Source organism: Geotrypetes seraphini, chromosome 10 (assembly GCF_902459505.1).
Source record: "Geotrypetes seraphini chromosome 10, aGeoSer1.1, whole genome shotgun sequence".
Classification (NCBI taxonomy): Eukaryota; Metazoa; Chordata; class Amphibia; order Gymnophiona; family Dermophiidae; genus Geotrypetes; species Geotrypetes seraphini.
The window spans coordinates 35,768,803-35,787,675 of NC_047093.1; the positions used below are offsets into that span (position 1 = coordinate 35,768,803).

At 43.6% G+C, this 18,873-nt stretch overlaps 1 protein-coding gene across 2 annotated transcripts in view; it reads right to left on the reverse strand.

Moving 5' to 3' along the window:
• The window catches only part of SEPTIN9 (septin 9), a 463,475-nt gene that overhangs the window by 429,726 nt on the left and 14,876 nt on the right, over positions 1-18,873 (reverse strand). Inside the window, exon 1 of one of the 2 annotated variants that reach the window (XM_033960622.1) lies at positions 1,200-1,251. The exons of the other annotated variant lie outside the window; for it this stretch is intronic. Coding sequence (XP_033816513.1) covers positions 1,200-1,242 — 43 coding nt within the window. The 5' untranslated portion in view covers positions 1,243-1,251. Of the gene's footprint in view, positions 1-1,199; positions 1,252-18,873 lie in introns of those variants that run through there. 2 annotated transcript variants of the gene reach the window in all.

Sequence of the window (18,873 nt, forward strand, 5' to 3'; positions counted from 1 at the left end):
TAAAATGCTATTGCCCTTTTGGATTTCCAGTGCACAATAGACCAGTGTTTTCAAAGAATTAACCGCAATGATTCACAGCATGATCTACACTCCCTGTGAGAGAGACTGAAGTTTACTCTCTGCAAAAAAATAAAAAAAAAGTGCTATTTTAAAAATATGCTGTCAGGCTTCAGAGCAAAACAGATACACTTTTTCATTTCTCAAATATATTTAACTCCCTATTACAAATATGTGCTCCAAATGTCCCAAAACTCATTCTGTTTAGTAGCTCTCATTGTTGGGTGAGGAAATGATGGGTCTGATACTTGGAATGCAGTGTCCAACATTGGTCTCCCAACCTAAAGAAGGATATAAAGCTGCTAGAGAGGGTGCAGAGACGAGCAACGAAGCTAATAAATGGTATGAAGAACTTGGAATACGAGGAACGACTTAAGAAACTGGGACTGTTCTCCCTTGAGAAGAGGCGACTGTGAGGGGATATGATTGAGACTTTCAAAATACTGAAAGGAATCGACAAAATAGAGCAGGGAAAACAAAAATTATTCACCATGTCCAACGTGAAATGGACAAGAGGACATGGACTGAAGCTAAGGGGGGGGACAAGTCCAGGACAAATATCAGGAAGTTCTGCTTCACGCAACAAGTGGTGGACACCTGGAATGCTCTCCCAGAGGAGGTTTTTGCGGAATCCACCGTTCTAGGATTTAAAAGCAAATTAGATGCACATCTCCTTACGAGAGGCATAGAGGGATATGGGTGACTAAAATTACACCAGGTGTACACCTGACTGGGCCTCCGCATGTGCGGATCGCCGGACTCGATGGACCGAAGATCTGATCCGGAGATGGCAGTTCTTATGATATGCTGTTCATCATTCAGGCATGTTGCAAGCATCATCACCAATCTATTAAAAATACAAACATAGTCTAAAAGGGAGGGACGGACGATATTATCAACATGGGATACCATTAATATGTTAACTTCAGTTATTAGTAATTAGGTCTGATTGTATAAAACAGGACCTGCACTAAAATTTCACAATGGTAGCCCACATTGGTAACTCTTCCCCTTAGTGTGATAAACCTCAGTCTCTGGTAACCAGAGCTGATGTGATGTCATAATGCTTCATTCTACCAATGCCTAAGAGCCAACCTCATTAGTGATGTCACAATGGTTTGATTTTCCCATACTTGACTCACTTTTATTACATACGATAGCAGTGATTTCAATTTCAAGAGGCATTTCTTTGTCCTGCAATTAAGAAGGGAGAAGTTATCAACACGCGCTACCTTTTTAAGAATTATTATTCTACTGTTAACTTCTTATAAGTAACACTGTATTTAAATGGGACCTGTGTTCAAATATCTCGAGTTAGTGGTAAGATAACACATCTTAACAGTAGCTCACATTGATAACTAAAACCTCACATGACCAAGAAGTTGCCTTTGGAAATTCATTTTTATTTTTTTATTGAGAAATAGAGCATTTAAAAACATCTAACATATACACTTGCATAAAAAGCATTACATTAATACATTATATATCTTATATCTAATATATCGCAGCCCTCCCATCCCTCCCTCCCCTCACCCCGGTAGGAGGATAGAAACATAGAAACATAGAAGATGACGGCAGATAAGGGCCATAGCCCATCAGGTCTGCCCACTCTACTGACCCACCCCCAAGTCTACTATCCTAGGGATCCCACTCCTGGTGACAGGTTCCCTTGGCTTAACCCTCTAAGGCAGGGGTGTCCAATGTCGGTCCTCGAGGGCCGCAATCCAGTCGGGTTTTCAGGATTTCCCCAATGAATATGCATGAGATCTATTAGCATACAATGAAAGCAGTGCATGCAAATAGACCTCATGTATATTCACTGGGGAAATCCTGAAAATCCGACTGGACTGCGGCCCTCGAGGACCGACATTGGACACCCCTGCTCTAAGGGATCCCACATGGGCATCCCATTTGCTCTTAAATTCTTGCACGCTGTTTGCCTCGATCACCTGCACTGGGAGCTCGTTCCAAGGATCAACCACTCTCTTGGTGAAGAAATATTTCCTGGTGTCTCCATGAAATTTCCCGCCCCTGAGTTTGAGCTGATACCCTCTTGTTGCCGAGGGTCCTTTGAGAAAGAGAATCTCTTCTTCCATCTCGATACGGCCGGTGATATACTTAAACATCTCGATCATGTCTCCTCTCTCCCTACGTTCCTCGAGCGAGTACAGCCGCAAATTTTTCAGCCTTTCCTCGTACGATAGATCCTTGAGCCCCGAGACCATCCTGGTGGCCATCCGTTGCACTGACTCTACTCTCAGCACATCTTTTCGGTAGTGTGGCCTCCAGAATTGCACACAGTATTCCAAATGAGATCTCACCATGGTTCTGTATAATGGCATTATGATGTGTGCAGGAGATTCATAAAATATAGAAAAAATTATATATTAAAAATCAACGGGGACTATCATTTTGGGAATTTATCCAAGTTTCGTATTCGCTCCAAATGATGTTATAATTCTGTATCTGGTTTCTCCTAAGAGCAGTTAACTTAGACATCTGCTGTATATATTGAACTTTAAACAGTAATACTCGTGACACTGGTAATTCTGATTGTTTCCAGGCAGATGCAAGGACAAGTCATCCTGCTGTCATTATCAAATGTATCCATGTCTGATGTTTCAAAGGCAGGGCATCTAGCCCCTTATTCAACAGACAGCACTCCATATTCTTAGGGATCGGGATACCTAGTCCTGCCTCAATAAAGGAAGTTATTTTATCCCAATAATTTTGTGCTTTGATACAATACCACCAAATATGTTCAAAGGTACCTACTAATACACATCCTCTCCAACATTTATCTGATCCATTCCCATACATAGCTCACAATCGTACTGGGAGGGAGGGTTCTTGAATGGGCAGACTTGTTGGGCTGTCAGCCCTCTCTTATACTCTATGTTTCTATGGAGTATAATACCAACAGAAAAGCATCTTATATCCATTATCTATCATATTACTGCGGATGGGCAGACTGGATGGGCCTTTATCTGCCATCATATGTTTCTACAAATAAAAAGCTCCGAGGGAGTTAATTCCAAAGTCTGTGATCAGTATCTTCAAATATAACAACTTTCACAGATCATATAAATAATAAATAAAGTGCTCAGACCCAACAACCTGACTGTTTAGTGTTGTACCAAATTGTATAGAAACTATGTTTCTATAACCAGAAAGTTCTATGACATCACAATGCAGGTGTAAAGAGCCTTAGCCAATAGGAAGAGGAGAAGATAGTGGATGCTGCGGATGGGCTGACTGGATTGGCCATTTGGCCTTTATCTGCCATTATGTTACTATGTGTCTATAAAGCTCTCTATGAATAAGAATCAACCCACGTGGACCAAACATCTGTCTCCTGAATGCCAGCTTAGACATGTTCCCTCTCCTTCCAACGTGAGAATACAAAAGAGTTATTGCTACACTTGGAAGTATTTAGATTAATAATTTTTTTCTGTGATTATAACACCGAGTGCACCAATACATAACCATCTCAGCCACAGAGCTGCATGGTGTAAGCAATTAGTGGATGCATATCTGCTCTAATTAATAGACACTAAACCGCCAGGTATTAGCACCTCCTGCCTATGGATGATGCATTTTACTTTCACTATGCCTCTTTCTGAATTTTTTTTTTTTTTTTTAAAGTAACTCTTCAATTGCTTTAAATATTTTAGGTTATCTTTGCTATGTCTCTGCTCCTGGGGTTCAAATAGGTTGATTATCAATAATTCTTTCCCTCATAGTAGAGAATGACACGGGGACAAATTTTTCCCCATCCCTGCGGGAACTCAATTTTCCTGTCTTTGCAAGTTCTTTTCTTTTCTCTGCCCCATTCCTGCAAGCTCTGTCCTCATCTGCACAAGCCTCAAACACGTTTAAAAAGCATAAGTGTTCGAGACTTGTGCAGTTAAGGCAGAGCTTACAAGAATGGGGCAGGGACAGTGATAAAGCTTGTGGGGACGGGAAATTGAGTTCCTGCGGGGATGGGGAAAAATTTGTCCTCGTGTTATTCTCTACCTCGTAGGCCTGCTTGGTCTTTGAGACCAACAATGATATCACATAGAAGATAAACCTATTACATATCTCCCTCTGTATTCGTGAGGGTTATGTTCCAGCTATAGCCGCGAATATGAATTGTTATTTGTTAATCACGTTTTTTTTGTAAAAGATAGCGGTTTTGTTACTAAAACCGCGATTAACAAATACAATTCATATTCGCGGTTTATGAAAAGGACTACAACTAAATACTATACAGTAAATATTCACGTTGGTGGAATAGCGATACAGTACTGTATATATTAACTGTATTTATTGAATACTGTAACAATATTTATTAAACAATACAAGTACTGTAATAATCTCAGGGTAAACAAAAAGTTCAATACAGTACAGTACTGCTTTCCAAACAAGGAAAAAAAAAAATATTCAATACTGTACTTAAAGTGCAATACTGGAATACTGTACAATAATTAGGCAGTGTCTTCATCCTCATCGTCCTGTACAACTACCACAGGAGAAGGAGACAAAGCAGATAATTGTGTCTTCATCCTCATCGTCCAGTACAAGCACTACAGGAGGAGGAGACGAAGAGGATAAGCGAGCACCAGGGGCCTCCTCAGGCAGTGGAAGTGGGTCTTCAGTACGAGGAAGACGAAGAGATGAAGGTGATGCCTTCTCATGGGTGGAAGAGGTAGATTGTGAGGCAGTGGATGGAGAGGCACTGACTCTAGGTGTCCTTGGGAAATACATGCCATTTCTGTCTGGCTCTTCTGCTTCATCATCTCTTTGTATATATTTTTGTATGTAGAAATCGCTTCTTCCGCTAACTCCCTCACCTTTAACGTATGTACCATGGATGGGTCGATGTCATAGAAAAAGTCAATCGCACCATTGAACCTGCGTATGCCCTCTGCAATATTATCCAGTGTAAACTTGTCTTCTGGCACCTCTTCTTCTACTCCTCCTTCCTCCTTTTCATCTGGTATTGCCTCTCCTTCAGGAGCGGTCAGGTCAATGAGATCATCTTCCGTTAGTTCATTTGATCTGGTGTCTATTAAGTCTTGAATATCCTCCATATGCATATCTTCAAAGCCTTCCCCACCCACCTGCTTGGCCAAGTCAATGATGCCTTCCATAATTTCTTAGACTGGCTCTGTGATATTTACATTGATATCCCTTTTTACACATTCAGGCCAAAGATTTTTCCAGCAGAAGTTCACTGTCTCTGGCTTGACAGCTTTCACCGCTCTTTCAATAATTTTGATTGCATCCGCAATCGTAAATTCCTTCCAATTTTTCATGATGTTTTCAACGTTGTGGCCTTCATCCATAGTGTGGACAATCCTCTCTAATGAATACCGTGTGTAGTGTGCTTTGTAGGTCCTTATTACCCCCTGGTCAAGAGGCTGGATGATAGATGTTGTGTTGGGGGGCAAGTAGACGATCTCAACACCCTCTATGTGGAACTCATGCGAGTCTGGGTGTCCAGGGGCATTGTCCAATGCCAAGAGAACCTTGAATTTCATTCCTTTATTGGCCAGGTATTTTCTTACTTCTGGCACAAAACACTGATGAAACCACTCTAAGAACAGAGCTCTTGTTGTCCAAGCCTTCTTGTTGCTCATCCAGTAAACAGGCAGCTGGAACTTATCTTTTCCCTTCAAGGCTCGGGGGTTTGCGGCTTTATAAATCAGGGGTTGGCTTTATCATATGGCCTACTGCATTTGCGCAAAGCAGCATGGTCAATCTATCCCTTGCAGCCTTGAAACCTGGTGCTCGCTTATCCTCTTTGCTAATGAAAGTCCTCTGTGGCATTTTCTTCCAAAAGAGAGCAGTTTCATCGGCATTGAAAGCCTGCTCAGGTTCATATCCCTTCTCTTCAATAATTTGCGGTAGCAGGGAACTCTCTAGCTGCCTCTTGGTTGGCAGATGCTGCTTCTCCTGTCACTCTAACATTACGCAGGCCATACCTGTGACGGAATTTATCAAACCACCCTTTACTGGCCAGAAAGTCGGTGGATTGTGACATTCCACCTTCCCTGCTCTTCAAGTTGTCATACAAAGACTTTGCCTTTCCTCTTATCATCACAGAGTCTATAGGTATTCTCTATTTGTAGCAATCCTGAACCCACAGAAATGTTCCAGCTTCCGTGCGAGAGAGATTGGCATCTTGCACAACATTTAATCTCTTTGCACCTGCTGGTGCAGCTGCCGCAACAGCTTCACGGATTTGGTTTTTATTCTTTTTTATGTACCTAACGGTTGACTCATTAATGCCATAGTGTCGAGCAACACCGGAGGAAGACTTTACTCTCTGAAGCATATCCAATAATTCTACCTTTTCTTGTAAGGTTTTCACCTTCTTCTCCCTTTTGGGAGCACTTTCAGTAGCACTTGAACTTTTGCGCTTTGTAGCCATGGTGGGAGACCTGACCTGTTCCTGAAGGAGAGGCAATATCCCAGATATATTTTTGGCAGGCAAGCAGCGATTCACAATGCTTTTGGGCATGCAAGCAGCGATTCACAATGCTTTTGGGTAGGCAAGCAGCGATTCACAATGCTTTTGGCAGCTTTTAGAGTTTTAAGCATGCAAGCAGCGATTCAGAAAGCTTTAAGCAGGCAAGCGATTTTCTCTATGCATGCTGGGAAGCAGCGTTTTTCCCTGTGCACGATGTGAACCAGCGATTTTCAGGGTAAAAGTTTTGAAACTTCGATTTTGTAGGAGAAATCATGGAAGCAGAGTGATTATTGGTAAAAGTTTAACTTTTTTTTACATTACAGCAAAAGGAAAGGAACTTTAATCATGATGTAATTTGGGGGGGGCGGAGTCACCCGATGAAAAATCGCGATTATGTGAAACCGTGAGTGCAGAAACTGCGAATACGGAGGGAGAAGTGTAGATCCCAGTGTTCAGCATGCCATTCACGACCCTATTATATCGTATTTAGACTCATTGTATGGTATTGTATTTAGTCTTATTGTATTATATTGTATTTAGACTCACTATATTGTACTGTACTGCATTGTATTTAGACTCACTGTATTGTATTGTATGTAGACTTATTGTACTGTATTAAGACCTTTTGTTATTCGTTGAATGTCCAGCCTTCTTACAATGTAAACCGCCTAGAAGTTACCTGACTATGGCGGTATAGAAAAATAAAGTTATTATTATTATTATTATCGGCTTGAGAGAATGTTAGAAGAAAAATTGGGTGAATCCCGAAAGTTCAATGAGATTTGGGGTCCATTAGATTCTTATGTCAAACACCTTTAAAGTTTTCAATATAGAATCTTCTGGAACCCTACCAGATTTGAGATATTTCTCTTCATGCACATCCAGCACTAACGGGAGGGAGGGAAGGGTTGTTTCATGTTTTCATACATAGTATAAGTGCTTTTTGATGGCATTACTGTTTCATGTAAAATGTTGCACTTTGTATAAGCTGTTTTTATAAAATCAATAAACAGTTTAAATATATAAATCTGTGCATAATTTCTAAATAGTGACAATTAAGTCCAATAATTAATTGTTAGCAGCTAATTGATTATTTTTCACCTGCTTCTTGGATCTGTACCCAAACTTAGGTCATCTATATCGAATCCATGGGCTTGTGCCTCCAGTGAACTAGCTTTCTGGGTGCAGACTGCAAGGTGTACACTTAAGTCCTGCTCCTTTGTTTATTTAGCACATGCCTGGCAGCTCTCAGCTGTATTTTGCAAATAGCAGAGGATTTCTTCATAGTATCAGATGTCACACTTTTTCCCATTGGAACCAATTATAAGAAGACTCTGTGTGTGTGTGTATTTGTGTTGAGGAGAGGGAGATGTTCTGTGGGAAGGTGTTGAGGGAAGGGATCTTGGTGTCTTCTTCCATTAAAGAGTCATTGTGTGGCAATACTGTGAAAGCGTTGACTCACTAATCTGTGACACACCTTTTTAACTGCCCTAAATAACCGTGGTGCATTTCACGCCCCCCCCCCTCTCAAAATTCCAGCTTCATATAAGCACCGAAAGCTTTGATGTTCCCTCCAGGATGTAAAAACCAAAAACCTGCAGAGCAAGTACAAGGGATGGCCCTTATAGCGGAGGCTTATATATCTCAGAAGCAGCTATTGAGAAAGACACAGTTGAGAAAGGATATGCTGATGAATCATGAAGGGATATGAGAAACCCCCTGCTGTCCCGCCCACAAAAGGAAGAGGACCCACTATTCCATGGTTAGAAGCTGTTGCTAAATCCTTTTATTTGTGGATTTTCAGTCGAGGATAGTGTGGACACAGTGCTCAGAGCTACAGCCTCAGCACCCTCAGGTTATGGGTTCAAACTCTGCGCTGCTCCCTGTGGCCCTGAGCAAGTCACTTAAATCCTCCATTGCCCCCAAGTACATTAGATTGTGAGCCCACCAGGACAGATAAGGAAAATGCTTAAAGTACCTGTATGTAAATCGCTTTGAGTGTGGTTGTATGACTACAGAAAAGGTGGTATACCCGCTTCTCCCTCTGAATCCACAAATTTAGTACCCACGGATTCAGTTATTTGTGGCGTTTTGCCCCGGACCTCCCCCTAGTTTTTATGGGTGAATCACTGCGTCCCGGACCTCCCCAGACCTTACTTGGAAGTCTAGCGGTGACGCGGGGCAGGAGCGATCTTCCTTACGCTCCTGCCCCGTGCAGAGCCTTCATCAAAAATGGCTCTCGCGGGTTCCCGTGGCCTCAAGAGACTACAACAGGAACTCACGGCAGCCAATTTTGATGAAGGCTCTGCACGGGGCAAGAGCGTAGAAAGTTACCGCTAGACTACCAGATAAGGTCTGGGGAGGCCCGGGATACAGGAGGGAGGCAAGGGTGGGTCAGAGTCGGCCCTAAAAGTGATTCGCGGTTTTTCAGTATTTGCAGGCCGGCTCTGCCCCTAACTCCCATGTAGAGAATGACACGGTGAAAAAATTGGTCCCCGTCACCGCCCCGTCCCCGTCTCACCATCCTCTGCACCGCCCCGTCACCGCCATTCCCTTCACCGCCCCGTCACCGCCACTGCCACCCCATTCACCGCCCCGTCACCGCCACTGCAACCCCATTCACCGCCCCGTCACCGTCACCGCTGCATACATAAAAGCCTCAAACGGGTACGATTTTATATACTTTTCTTTATTTACGTATAAAGGAAACATTCTTAAAAACTTAAAAACTTTAAAAGTTTAAAACTTAGTTAAATATTAGTTAATAACTACACAAACATTCCTTTCCTTACCTCAGCTTGTAACCGACGAAGTTTTCAGGTTTTCAAGAAGCTGCGAAATCCAAATCCTCTGCACGGCTCCGAAATCACAATCGCTACTGCTGCACTACAAGCCATTAAATATCATGTGCGGCAGTAGCGATTGGTCCCCTACTTTGATCTGACAAATGAGGAGCCAGTATATTGGGGGGCGGAGTCAATGCGGCAACGTGCAAGTTGGATGGAGAGTTGGAGGAGACAGACAACATGGCGGAGACATCAAACACCCGGTCACGAACACGGTGAAACACAGGTAAATAGCGGTTCCTAGAAGGGGGTACATTGGCCTGCGGGGACAAATCTTCTCACCGTTTTTGCGGGCGGTGAAAACTTTTGTCCCCGTGTCTGCGGCGATTTGGCTTTGGAGTCACCATAACCCGCAGCCAAACCGCAGCCACGCAGCGGCTCCCTGCGGGGATCGCTCCCCGTGTCATTCTCTACTCCCATGTATATGGAGGGAGAAGTGTAAATCCCAATCCCTTTCCCTACCATGTAGATTGTAATTCTATAATGGTGGCAATGCATTTGATATACTTCTTTTCTGTGGTACAACCAAAGCAGCTTATGTTTTACTTAAGGTACTTTCTCTGTCCCTTGTGGGCTCACAATCTATGTTTTTGTGGAGTAATGGAAGGTTAAGTGACTTGCTCAGGGGGTCAAGGAATTGCAGAGGAAGTTGAATCTGGTTCCCCTGGGTCTTAGCCCAACTCAATAACCATTAGGCCACTTCTCCACATCCTTGAGTTAGGTGGCAAAAAACATGTGTAAATGCCATTTTCAAGTCATGTGCACACATCTGTTGACACAGATGGGCGAAAATCAGCGCTTCGCAAACTTTTTTAAGGTGTGGCGCACTCATCTTGCGGCTGTGGCTGGAGGGCACCTGGAAATGCGTGGACGTCAATGTGAAGATGTCATACGAAAGCATGATATCAACATGTCAATGTCTGCGGATGCGCGGATGTCTTCCAGCCTCCTATTGCCACCAGTGGGGGGTGATGCAGAAGGAGAGGTGAGGAGAAGGAGCAGAGGCGCCAGCGAGGAGGAGAGGCATGTCCTGTAAGCAGTCAGCTGGCGCTGGCACCTCTACTCCAAACCGGCATCTCGCAGCACTACAGGGACAAGTGTAGTGGCAGTGATAGTTCTAGCAGACGAATTACAAAGTCTTTTTTTTTCTCTTCATTTGTTATACCGTACTTTATTTCTTCTATCCTATTATTGATTTGTATGAGGGTTCTTCAAAAAGTTTCTGCACTTTTGCAGGAAATGATTAAGGGGCATGGCAACAGAGCAGTGGGGCACCTTAGAGGGCAGTGCTGTGAACTTCACATAAAGGGTGCCATATAAACATCTCACCAGAACTCTCTTATAGATTATGATGACCGCCCCTCCCCCACAAAATCCACTATACCCACCTGTCTACAACCCCAATAGTCCTTATGGTTGCAGGCGGCACCTATATGGCTGTACAGTAGGGTTTTGGGGGGGTTTGGTGGCCCCATATTTTTTTATCATAAATGTAGTGGTTAGAGTGGCTTATGGGCCCGATTCCTCCTCTCTATGGTTCACTAGACCAACCCCCAGGCTACTTAAGACACCTCTGTGCAGCTCTAATAGGCTTTTCTATATTAGGCGCTGATGTTCTGGAGATAGGTGTGTATGTTTTTATTCTAAACTTTGTGGGGGTGCGACGGGATCAGTAAACATGGGGGGGGGGGAGTGTATGGGAGTCTTTAATTTGTCTCTGTAGCGTCTTGTCTTAACTCACAACGTATATGTTTCGTCAAGGAAATCTAGTAAAACATTCGATTATCCCTGCAGGACGACTAAGGGAAACTTTTACTAAGCTGCGCCAGCGTTTTTAGCGCACGCTAACCCCCGCGCTACACAGAAAATGCTAACGCCAGCTCTATGTAGGCATTAGCGTGTAGCACGCGCTATGCGTGCGCTAAAACCGCTAGCGCAGCTTAATAAAGGAGCCCTAAGTGTAGGTTTGCCCACATACCACCCAATTGCCCACATACCACCCAAATGCCCTAACCAATCCTCTCTACGCCCTTCATGATCTAATAAGTCTCTATCATATCCCCTCTAAGTCTCCTCTTCTCCGGAGAAACTGGGTCTCTTTTCCCTGGAGAAGAGGAGACTTAGAGGGGATATGATAAGAGACTTATAAGATCATGAAGGGCATAGAGAGAGAGTAGAGAGGGACAGAAAGAGAGAAAGGGAGACAGAGAGAAATAGAGAGAGAAAGAAAGAAAGAGAGAGAGATAGAGAGAGATAGATAGAGAAAGATTGGAGAAACTGGGGCTCTTTTCCCTGGAGAAGAGGAGACTTAGAGGGGATATGATAGAGACTTACAAGAAGGGCATAGAGAGAGTAGAGAGGGACAGATTCTTCAAACTTTTGAATAATAAAAGAACAAGAGGGCATTCAGAAAAGTTGAAAGGGAATAGATTCAAAACGAATGCTAGGAAGTTCTTCTTTACCCAACGTGTGGTGGACACCTGGAATGTGCTTCCAGAGGACGTAATAGGGCAGAGTACGGTACTGGGGTTTAAGAAAGGATTGGACAGTTTCCTGCTGGAAAAGGGGATAGAAGGGTATAAATAGAGGATTTCTGCACAGGTCCTGGACCTGTTGGGCCGCCACATGAGCGGACTGCTGGGCACGATGGACCTCAGGTCTGACCCAGCAGAGGCATTGCTTATGTTCTTATGTTCAATCCTACAGAAACGCCCCTTTCAACTCTGGGTGCACAGTGGGATTCAAAGGCTTAAAAAGTTCTTCAATATGTCCAGAAATTCGGTTTGATGATCGGCACTTGGACAGCCTGTCTTTTAGGCGGGTTTTTAGACACATTTAGGTTTTGATTATAAGCCCCATATTTTTGAGCTTAATCTTCCTCTTGTAGCTGCTAAAATGTGGAATGAACTTCTTTTAGATTAACAACAAAATTACTTACAATTTCGTAAGCATCAAAAATCTTGGCTATTTCAAAAATATATTGGTTAAGATTTGGTTTATGGGAAAATATATTATATTACTTTTTGTATCTTCTCTAGATATAGCTAGATAAGTTGATATTTGTACTTTTCTACTACTGTATACAGTCTAGAAATGAAAAGGTAGGACAGGATATACATAAAGCTTTATTATTATTTATATCTGCATTGACCTTTAAATGGCATGTCCAGGCAATAAGTGATGTTATTAGTATCAACGCAACAAAAGTAGCCTAAAGCGAGATTCATGAAAGCGTTCAGCTTTAGTTTTGGCATCTGTTCACGCCAATTATTGTTTTGCAATTTTGGGGGGAGGGGTCATGTTGGAATGGAGAATGGGCATGGATGTCCTAATCAACTGGCATACGATATCTACAGTAGCACCATGCTAACTGGTTATCGCATGCATAACTCAGGGAGCCCTAAATGTCTCTTAAATATGAGGTGGTAAGAACTCCCGTGGTCATATTTTTTTTTTTTTTTTTTTTAGTAGCAGCATGCTAAGGTTAACATTTGCACATTGGCAAAAAATGAAACATAGAATAAAAGCCCTTAGTAAAAAAAAAAAAACCCCCTTAGGTAGTTCCTCATAGCTTTGCTCTATTAATGGGTAAATAAAAATGGCTTTGAGTTATTGTACATGTCCAGTGTTCTTCTGACAAAAGGCTGGTATTTATGATATATTTTCTGTCTTTATTATTCCAAAACTTGCTCTTATGTCAACCCTTTTCAGTGACCAAAGTGACAGCTGGACACAAGGGCATTGTTACCCGTAACATGTGCATAGAAATGGGGGTGCAGGAAATCTGCCAACAGATGTACTCTGAACGCACACGAGAGCAAGCAAAACAAAAAACTGCAGACTTTGTACACGATGCAGGCAGACTTTATTTATAACAAAATAAAACATTAGATTAAAAACCTTTTACCAGGCAAGGGACCCAACACGGTCCGTGTTTCGTGTAATCTTCATCAGGGGTCCAATAAGTGACGTGCTGAGGAAATCTGAAACGCTGGTGACACTTCGGCAGCACTTTCAGCGTGTCACCAGCGTTTCCGATTTCCTCAGCACGTCACTTATTGGACCCCTGATGAAGATTACACGAAACACGGACCGTGTTGGGTCCCTTGCCTGGTAAAAGGTTTTTAATCTAATGTTTTATTTTGTTATAAATAAAGTCTGCCTGCATCGTGTACAAAGTCTGCAGTTTTTTGTTTTGCTTGCTCTGGATTGTTTTTCACTGCAGACAGTTGGACCATTGTTTCTTTACTTTGGTTGGGCTCTCTGAACGCACACACCACTGACACTAAGCCAGGGGTGGGCAATTCCGGTCCTCGAGGGCCAGAATCCTGTCGCGTTTTCAGGATTTCTCCAATGAATCTACATCTATTAAAAAAAAAAAAAAAGACAGCGGGATTTATAATATCACTTCAATAGCCCTCATAAATTAACATATAACTTACATAAATAGAAAGAGCTATACTTTAATATAAATAAATTACTATTGCCACTATCCCAAATAAAGTGTTCACAAATTTATTGCTTTCTATAAAATACCTATACAACACCTTCTCCACATACAATTCATGCCTTATAAATATATTAAAACATTCACAATCTACCCAACCACCTTGCTAAAAGTCCAATCATAACGTGCATCAAAGTCTGTATGATGTACTACTAAGGGCTCCTTTTACGAAGGCGCGTTAGCGGGTTTAACGCGGGTGACTTTTCATCACGCGCTAACCCCCGCGCTAGCTTGAAAAACTACCGCCTGCTTAAAAAGAGGCGGTAGCGGCCAGCGGGGCCGGCGGTTTAGCGCGCACTATTACGCGCGTTAAATTGCTAACGCGCCTTCGTAAAAGGAGCCCTATATCTTCAATCCTGTGTTCATTTTCTTTTTTCTTTTCCCAATTATCTTCTTTCTGTTATAGTCCTCCTTCATGCATCATACTGCAATCTTCAAAAATCTGAACAGACACGCCCTACACAGGTCTGTGTTTCGCCGTTCGGCGTCATCGGGGGCTTTAGATTGTTCCCAACTTCACATGTCATATATTGTATCTGAAGTTGGGAACAATCTAAAGCCCCCGATGACGCCGAACGGCGAAACACAGACCTGTGTAGGGCGTGTCTGTTCTGATTTTTGAAGATTGCAGTATGATGCATGAAGGAGGACTATAACAGAAAGAAGATAATTGGGAAAAGAAAAAGAACACAGGATTGAAGATATAGGGCTCCTTTTACAGGATTGACGATATAGTAGTATATCATACAGACTTTGATGCACTTGATGACTGGACTTTTAGCAAGGTGGTTGGATAGATTGTGAATGTTTTAATATATTTATAAGGCATGAATTGTATGTGGAAAAGGTGTTTGTATAGGTATTTTATAGAAAGCAATAAATTTGTGAGCACTTTATTTGGGATAGTGGCAATAATAAATTTATTTATATTAAAGTATAGCTCTTTCTATTTATGTAAGTTCAATGAATATAAATGAGATCTTGTTGCATGCACTGCTTTCAATGCATATTCATTGGGGAAATTCTGAAAACCCGACAGGATTCCGGCCCTCGAGGATCGGAGTTGCCCACCCCTGCACTAACCTTTCTTCCAAAGTCTCCTGGAAAACAAACAAAACATCAAAAAAGATGCTCAGTGGTCTATGGAAAGCAGAGCCTCAGACAGCACTCATTTCTCAGAATCTAAAGGTTATACAGCAATTATGTAGGAATTAAGGGGGGGGAAAAACATGACAGATATGGGACATCACAGATAATGCCCCTGTCTGTGGTCCCTGGTGCATAGATTTTTTTGGACTTAGCAGCAAAAACAGAGATAATGCAGGTGTTTTGGCAAGTCAATATTGAAAAATAAGAAGGACTGGAGACATATGTTCAATAACCTCGTCTCAATACTGGAGTGAGTGAATGTTTTGGTAAGGCATCTTGGTTAAGTGTCATCTGTATGGGTACCACAGTTTTACTCAACAAATAGTTAAGCTCTGGAACTTGTTGCCTCAGGATGTGGTAACAGTGGTTAGCATATCTGGGTTTAAAAAAGGCTTTGACAAGTTCCTGGAGGAAAAGTCCATAGTCTGCTATTGAGATAGACATGGGGAAGGGGGAAGCCACTGCTTGCCCTGGGATAGGTAGCATGGAACTTTGCTACTATTTAGGTTTCTGGATTGACCACTGTTGGAAACAGGATATTGGGCTAGATGGACCTTTGATCTGACCCAGTATTGCTATTCTTATGTTCATAGGTATGGTTGCTTTTTTCTACCAATTAAAATGAAAGAATAACCTTTATTAAAAAAAAAAAAAAACCAACAACCCACTATTGACCACACCTAGTAGGCAGCTCATACTGAAAGACTGTCCCAAAGATGGGGGTGCAAAAGTAAAAGTTGACTCTTGGCACCACAATGCCTTGAGTTGGCCTTGCCCATATCTACCAATCTAGACGTATGCAGCGCTGTACTGAACATCACTGCAGGGCTCTAGAGATTGTCTTCTCTGTCCTGTCTTCTTGTTTTCCTACTCATAGCACAAGACATATTCAATTCTAACCTCATTTTTTTCAGCTTCAATTTGGATTTCTTTGGACTCACGGGGCATAATGTGCAAAAACCACACCCCCAACAAAATGGGGGTACCCTCCCTTCTGGACAGGTGCCTTGTAACTGCCCTGAAAAGTAGCAACATTATCAGGAAAGTATTTGGGACCTGTGCCAGTGCTGCAAAGCCAAGAACTGAGGAGTCGAAACAAGGGGGCGGGCATGACAGGACAAGACAGCTAAAAAAAAAAAATGGAATGTAGTTTGAGATCACTTCCTGCAGCTCAGTCAGCCCACAGTACACAAAGGCTTTGGCTCAGGGATCTATCAGAGTAGACTGCTGTTTTGACATGTTATCTTTTGTCCAGTGCTGAGAGGGGCAAGCATGGTGAGGTAGGGAAGAAGGAAGGTTTTCACTGTATGTGTACTCACCTTTAAAATCACAAAGAGCAGTTGATTTTAGACTGCATAGGTGTCATACTGAAAATGGATCAAACACTAATTCTGCTTTTGTTTCTCTTTGTTAAAGTTTTATGATCACATAACATTCTCTTTATGTGCTATCATGCCAGCAATGCACTTGCAATAGTAGATGTGTGTACGTGGCAGAAGGGAAGAGAAGGGGTGAAGTTTGATAGAGTGTTGTGTGTACGTGGTGGAAGGAAAGGGAGGAGAAGGGGTGAAGTTTGATAGTGTTGTGTGTACGTGGCGGAGGAGAAGGGGTGAAGTTTGATAGTGTTGTGTGTACGTGGCATAGGGGAAGGGAGGAGAAGGGGCGAAGTTTGATAGAGTGTTGTGTGTACGTGGCAGAGGAGAAGGGGCAAAGTTTGATAGAGTGTTGTGTGTACGTGGCAGAGGGGAAGGGAGGAGAAGGGGCGAAGTTTGATAGAGTGTTGTGTGTACGTGGCGGAGGAGAAGGGGCGAAGTTTGATAGAGTGTTGTGTGTATGTGGCAGAGGGGAAGGGAGGAGAAGGGGCGAAGTTTGATAGAGTGTTGTGTGTACGTGGCAGAGAGAAAGGGAGGATAAGGAGCAAAGTTTGATAGAGTGTTGTGTGTACGTGGCGGAGGAGAAGGGGCGAAGTTTGATAGTGTTGTGTGTACGTGGCAGAGGGGAAGGGAGGAGAAGGGGCGAAGTTTGATAGAGTGTTGTGTGTACGTGGCAGAGGGGAAGGGAGGAGAAGGGGCAAAGTTTGATAGAGTGTTGTGTGTACGTGGCAGAGGGGAAGGGAGGAGAAGGGGTGAAGTTTGATAGTGTTGTATGTACGTGGAGGAGGAGAAGGGGCGAAGTTTGATAGAGGTGCCGTGCAAATGGTGGGAGTGTATGTATTTTATAAATTCTTCAACTTTATACTGTGAATTTGGGAAGTAGCTGCTATTCAGTGGTGTAGTAAAGGGGGAGGCAGGGGGCGGACCGTCCCTGGGCGCTGTCTTGGGGGCGCTAGCAGCTCTCATCCCCTTCCCCTCGCTCCTTCCCACCGCACGCGCGCCTTCAATTCCCCGCCACATACCTCCAGCTCTTTGCCAGCAAGCAGCAGCTCCAACCTACTGCTCGCTCTGGCCCCCTTGACATTACTTCCAGGTCCCGCAACTGGGAAGTGACATCAGAGGGAGAGCCGACGCTGGTGTGGGCAGCATGTTAAGAGATGCTGCTTCCACCGGGGAGCTAAACAGGTAAGGGGGGAGGGGAGTGTATGCGGCGGGGAGGGGGCAGAGAAGAGGGGAAGGGGGGGTGCTTCTGCCTCGAGTGCCTCCCCACCCTCGCTACGTCATTGCTTCCATTATTTGTTCAGAATGGTCAAGTGGAGGGAAGTTCTGTAAACTAGGCCTGTTCTGCCACCAGCAGCCTTATACTAGTCTTTACAGCATAGCTCTAAAATGTGTTTAATGCTATTCTCACTTAGAATTTTAGTGTCGGGCTCTGTCCCTATTGGTCCCTTCAGCTCACCCTCTGGCCTTGTGGGTGTTCTCCTTGGACTCCCTATCCCTATGAACTCAACACGTCCATTTTGTCTCAGAAACACATGCTTCTCTTCTCCCAAAACTGAACCTGCCTTTTTACCACGCAGTACTGCACGACTCAGCACCTCACTTCCGAAAGCTACCTCCCGTTTACCTGCCAATTCTCCCACTTCTACCAAAAAGCCTTTTTATCTTCAAAATTTCCACCTCCACCTACTGCTGCAGCTTTCAGAGCTACGCCTTGCCTTAGGGCACTAAGCTTCCGAGATTCTATAAACTGAATACATTAACTACATTTATCAATAAAGCAAATTTCAGAAGAGAACAAAGACTTCTCATGTGTGCCGATGTGCAAGAGGTTATATGCTGCCTGGATATTACAGCACATGTCTGCCTTGAGAGGCAGAAACAGGAGCTCACATGTACAAATGAGTTACATACAGAAATGTACAGAACAATGCCATATATGGGTGTTTGTGCACATCCTCTATAATAAAACCTTAAGTGCGCATGCGCACTTAGGACGGCATGTTCCCTGCCACCGAGGTTCCTGGGTCCATGCCGAATTCGATTTTCGAACACGGAGGCAGAGAACACGCCGGCGACTCCCCCCTCCTGCCCTCACTCCATCTAACAGCGATGTCAAAGTCGTGGCCCCACAGGAACTGTCCTGCGGCCCGCGGTCTGGCCGGCTTCCTTACCCTTGCTGAAGTTATTTTTTAAGTTCAAAGCCGCTACCGCGGCTCCTCTCATGAGTCACAGCTGCATCATAAGTCTCTCTGACGTCACGGAGAAAGACAAAGAAAGGCAGGCAGGGGGCCACGGAGAGAGACAGAAAGACAGGCAGGCAATGCATGAGAATGAAAGACAGCGGGCAGGGTGAGAGACAGACAGAAAGAGGGCCAGGGAGAGGGAGACAGACAGACAAAGGGGGCCAGGGAGAGAGAAAGACAGACAGACAGGGGGCAGGGAGAGAGACAGAAAGAAAGGAAGAAAGAGACAGGGGCAGGG